We start from the raw sequence: 5,000 nt of genomic DNA on the forward strand, positions 1-5,000 counted from the left end.
CTTGAGGTTAAACAAAAGAACAAATAATAGAAACAATGGCCCTTTTGTTTTAGGCCTAGGGTAACAGAAACAATGGCCCTTTTGTTTTAGGCCTAGGGTCCATTGTTTCTGTTATTTGTTCTTTTGTGGTGGGTGGTCTCCAATCAGGTGAGACCTTGTAAGAGCTGCGAGGTGACCCAGCTCTCTATGGTATACTCTACGTATCACGCCCCCTTCTGTAAACAGCATAACTAACCACAAGCAAGAGAGAATGAAGGTAGAGAACACATCTCCATGCCTCAGCTATTTTTAGCTTCGCGCCATGGTAGCACAGCCAATGACAGCCGATCAGGTGTTTTCCTCCAAAGAGCCGCGCATCTTGACCACGGGCTAAATTGAGATTGAAAAGATTTATCGTTAGAAGAGGCCAATATATGATGGAGATGTTCTGTTCCCTCATCCTCAGACAAAATGAAGGAGAGAGAGAGTTTAGGGGGTTAGGCCGGGATACGTGAATTTCACAAAACATATTTCAAGATCAAAATTCTGTTCCCCAAGAAGTGCGCGATTATTAAGCATACATGATGTGAACTTATCTGGCATTGTAAAATGGCAGCTGTTGGATATTAAGTATGGCTTTCTTAGTTAGTCTCCCACTACGGGCTTTGGGGCATCATACACCAACCTCCTTGTTTCTGCAATTCTGAACGTCATTTGGAAGTCTTTTGACTTTGCAAACGTCTTGGGGAACAAACACCCGTTTTCGTGACATAGCCTAAAACTAACATATTCCAAGGGCTAGATTTTTCCCTTGCTTGCCGCTAAGTGGTTTTTTGCATTCGAACTACATTATTTGCATCATCCTTGGGAGTGTTCCCGCATCAAATAAGCAAACCAATTACACTTTTGGAAACTTGCTGTGACAAAACGAAAAATAGTTTTGGCGAGCGGCAAGCAACCCATCATTGGAAAATGAGAGAACTAACACTCAACATTTCTGGATTAAAGATCACGAGGTGCCGAGGAAGGACATGAAATGGAGATGTTGAATGTTGAAGTGGACGAATGGGAAATAGCACGTCGCCAGATTGCACTTGAGGAGGTCATTGGTTCAGGAGCATTTGGAACAGTTTGGCGAGCAACCTTGAGTCGTGAAAATGGAAAACCAGGCATACGTTTTGTTGCAGCAAAGTGCTTTTCTCGTAAGTACCATTCGGCTTTTTTAATTTATAGTTTCCACCGGATACCGTTTAGTTAAAGAGGACAGGGAAATTTTCCACTGCAATATCACAAGTGTTTTAATGAACTGCCTGTCACGTAGAGGCTTACAAAACCTCGTTCAACATGCACAATAAAAATATGTCGCAACAGAAAGAAAAAAATTCTCATTACTATATTTTATGAAAGGGTGCAGCAAAAATCATCAATTGTCAATCAACTCTTTCATAATCTACCCACCTTTATCTTAACCTCGAAACAAATGCGGAGATTACCAAAATAGATCACCTTCTCCTAACAGGTTTGCTACTCCTTTTCTCCTGCTTGATCCCTATTCATTGCAAGTGTGCAAAGACATTTTGTTCTTTAACTTTTATTTCAAACTTTCATGGCGACGTCTTGCCTCAAATACACCAGATTTTTACCCTCGTTGCACATTAAGGGATAAAGTTCCTCATAAAATTCATAAATAAATAACGCTTTTAAACATTTTTGAGCCTATTTTCCACTGATAAATTGCAGTTCAAAATACGATATAAGATGGTTAAATATCTTCAACTGGTTGACAGAGTGGAGATTTGAATCGATCAAGCATATTCGATTCTCCCTAAGCGTTCGAGCCCCAAACACTGAATCAGGAGCAGGCGTAGCTTAATTGACTGGTGCGCGTCTTTGACAGCCAAAGGTCACAAGTTCGATTCTCAGCGACTTAAATGTCTGCACGTTTTAACACCTTCCTTTAATTTGTGTAGCTGTAGCTCTAATTACATGTAAAATGGAGTACTGATAAATGGAGGGAGGGTAAGAAGCGCATCATCGGCTTCCATCGATATCAGCCTCCTATGCGAAGAAACAAACGGCATTAAAAGAAAAATGGGCTTACTTTTATCACAATGCCTCATGACGTAAAGAAAATGAGACAAAGACAAGTGTGGGTAAATCAACCGTGTTCCTAAGAGTTCATGACCAAGAAGGTAGAAATCCATGAAACACAACACAAGTCATGTGTCCAATCTTATTGTACCCTGGTGTCATTTGTTGTAGCCACATCTGGAGATGAAGGAAGAGCCGCTCTGATGAGAGAAATCGGGTTGGGCAAAGTTATTGGAGACAGCCCTCAGCCGAATATTGTTCAATTCATTGGCTGTGTCACCACCCAAAGTAAGGATGTTATTGCAACTGCTAAATAGAAACAGCTGTGAGAAATTTGCACCAATAGTACAAGACCGCTAGTGAAAACCTTATCAATCGATGATATTCAGGGCTAAATTTGTCTATTTAAGCAAATTGTTTGGGAAATTCTAACCCATTTCGAGTAATGAGAAAATGGCCGTTATCACCACGTTTCCCAAGAACAAACTAAACCCTCTTAACGTCAAGTTCACTTCCAATAATTGCATAGCATAAGGTCAAGAAATAGAAAAACAGAACAATTTTCAAAAAAAGGTGTACCATCAAAGCAATGCCATGGAATAATGACAAAAGATATGACATTTGTTTTTCAATCTGAAATGCAAACCCTTGAAGCTGATAGTTTTAGTTAAAATGCGAATGGTTGGCTGTATAAAACGGTCATGCGCCTGATTTCACACTTCTAAAGAGAACCCACTTGGAGCCATTTCATACAAGAAAGTATTGGAGGCTTTGGTTTATTTATTTATTTATTTATTTATTATTGTTATTATTATTGTTTTTCTTCTTATTATTATTCTATTTTTTTTTTTGTGCGAGGAACTGACTCAGGCTGCAAAGACCACCAGGGAGAGAATAATAATTTAAAGGAATTGTAAATTTTGCATGGCAATTGTATATTTTATCTTTAAAAATTTTTTAATCATCTCTTTCTCACTATACTTTCTTCATAGAAAGTTTTCCACACAGTTCTTTCCATCATACAGAGAAATTATACAAATATGTGGAAATTATGACTAACGTTGATTAATATGTTTTTTTTTTACATTAATATTATTATTTAATTCATGTCTCTTTTTCTTTTTCTCACTTTTACATTTATTCTTTGGTAACATAACCTTTAACTTGGGGAATGTGTAGATATTCGCCCTTTTCTTCATTCTCATCCCCTCTGCTCATTCAAGGTGAGCCGTTAATATGCGATGCTGACAAAGGTGGTTGACCAAACTGTGATCTTCCAACACAGAGCCACGCAAATACTGCTTTATTTGTTTACTTCTTAAAAGCGTCTAAACGTAATAATGATAGATCCCATATCCACCTTTACGAGAAGCTAACAGTTTGAATGCAGCATTATAGAAGTTGTCCAAACTCTGCGTAACCTTTACAGTACAGCCAATTTTGATCATGGAGTACTTACCCTGTGGGGATCTTCTGGGGTACCTGAGAAAAAGCCGTGGAATTTTCGACAAACATTATCGCGGAAAACTAGCAGTAGCGCCACTGAAGACCTATGACCTATTGTCATTTTCAAACCAGATTGCTGCTGGAATGGTGTTCCTGGCATCCAGAGGGGTATGTGACACGAAACAAGCATGTCATACGATATGGTACTATTGTTGCTTATTGTAATCTTTCACAGATTAAGATTGTATCTACGAAATGCATCATACGATATGCTTAATCCTTGTAGTGTTTGACATTATGTAGACAAAAATGTGTGATCATTTTGCTATCATATTCTTATATCGAAAAGAAATGGATTGCTGTAGGTGACACGTACTAGCGCGCGCGCTTTAAACACTGGGTTTCCTACATTGGGATAACGCTGGAGAACGATGCACCGACCTATGCCTTGATATTACATAGTGTGATCTGCCGCCGCCGTGGTCGTCATGATAATTTTACAGTCATCTTTGTAAGTCAGTAATTGGGGAACATTGGCTATAGCTCGAACAGACTACGTTATTTTCTAATCATATTAGTTAATTAATTAACAATTATTGTATTCGGTTTTCCCATGATAGGCCAAAGTTTGTGTTAAATCAAAGAAAGTTTCCGCAGTTGGCAAAGTTTTCTTTCCTCTTCTCTACTGGTTACTGTGTCAGGTGACGTCACTTCTGCATGCATAAAACTATTGTCTCTGTTTATGACGTCAATTCTACGTATATAAAATATATTGTCGATAGGTATGACGTAAGAGAAACAGAGCAAGCAAGAATTAGCTGCGTGCTTATAGCCAATCAAAATCGAGCTTGTGACACCAATGTATAATAATACCTAGTAACTAACTTCCTCTGAGTCATTTCGAGTAAGCTTTAACTTTGGACCCGCTTGCAGCCCTCTTGTTGATAGGGAAATGCAAATCGCACCTCATCACTACAGGTGGGATTACAGAACATATTATCCTATACGCGAGCATGACTAACGTTGATTATTTGCTTTTTGCAGATTATTCACCGTGATCTTGCAGCACGAAATGTACTTCTTGATCAAAACCGTGTTTGCAAGGTCACTGATTTTGGGTTATCTTACCAGAACTTTAAATATGGACATGGCAATGCCAAAAAGGTGGGTTACATTATTGATGGATTCCCTTTCACTTTGTTCTCTGTGTACCTCTTTGACGTTCTGTTTTTAACACGAAAATGCAATGCTGTTTTCTCCCTAGGGCTGTATGCCAATAAAGTGGACGGCACCTGAGATACTCTTTGGAGATCCTGCAAATCTGTCAAGCAAAAGTGATGTGTATGTGCTTTTGACGATTACATTTCCAGGCTTTTGAAGTATTAAGTGCCTAAGACACAATTGTATCAGGTCAGGAACTGCAATAATGCTAGCGCCTAAGAGGAAAGCGATTCTTTTCAACCCCGTTTGGTTGGTTTAAGGTA

At 38.8% G+C, this 5,000-nt stretch overlaps 1 protein-coding gene across 1 annotated transcript in view; it reads left to right on the plus strand.

Annotated features, from left to right (window-relative positions):
• Window positions 1-5,000, plus strand: part of LOC137999566 (tyrosine kinase receptor Cad96Ca-like) — a 28,662-nt gene that overhangs the window by 10,860 nt on the left and 12,802 nt on the right. Inside the window, exons 2-6 of the mRNA XM_068845374.1 lie at window positions 988-1,181; window positions 2,242-2,358; window positions 3,500-3,684; window positions 4,561-4,680; window positions 4,781-4,857. Coding sequence (XP_068701475.1) covers window positions 1,016-1,181; window positions 2,242-2,358; window positions 3,500-3,684; window positions 4,561-4,680; window positions 4,781-4,857 — 665 coding nt within the window. The 5' untranslated portion in view covers window positions 988-1,015. The remainder of the gene's footprint in view (window positions 1-987; window positions 1,182-2,241; window positions 2,359-3,499; window positions 3,685-4,560; window positions 4,681-4,780; window positions 4,858-5,000) is intronic.

The sequence above is a fragment of the Montipora foliosa genome, chromosome 4 (genome assembly GCF_036669935.1).
Source record: "Montipora foliosa isolate CH-2021 chromosome 4, ASM3666993v2, whole genome shotgun sequence".
Taxonomy (NCBI): Eukaryota; Metazoa; Cnidaria; class Anthozoa; order Scleractinia; family Acroporidae; genus Montipora; species Montipora foliosa.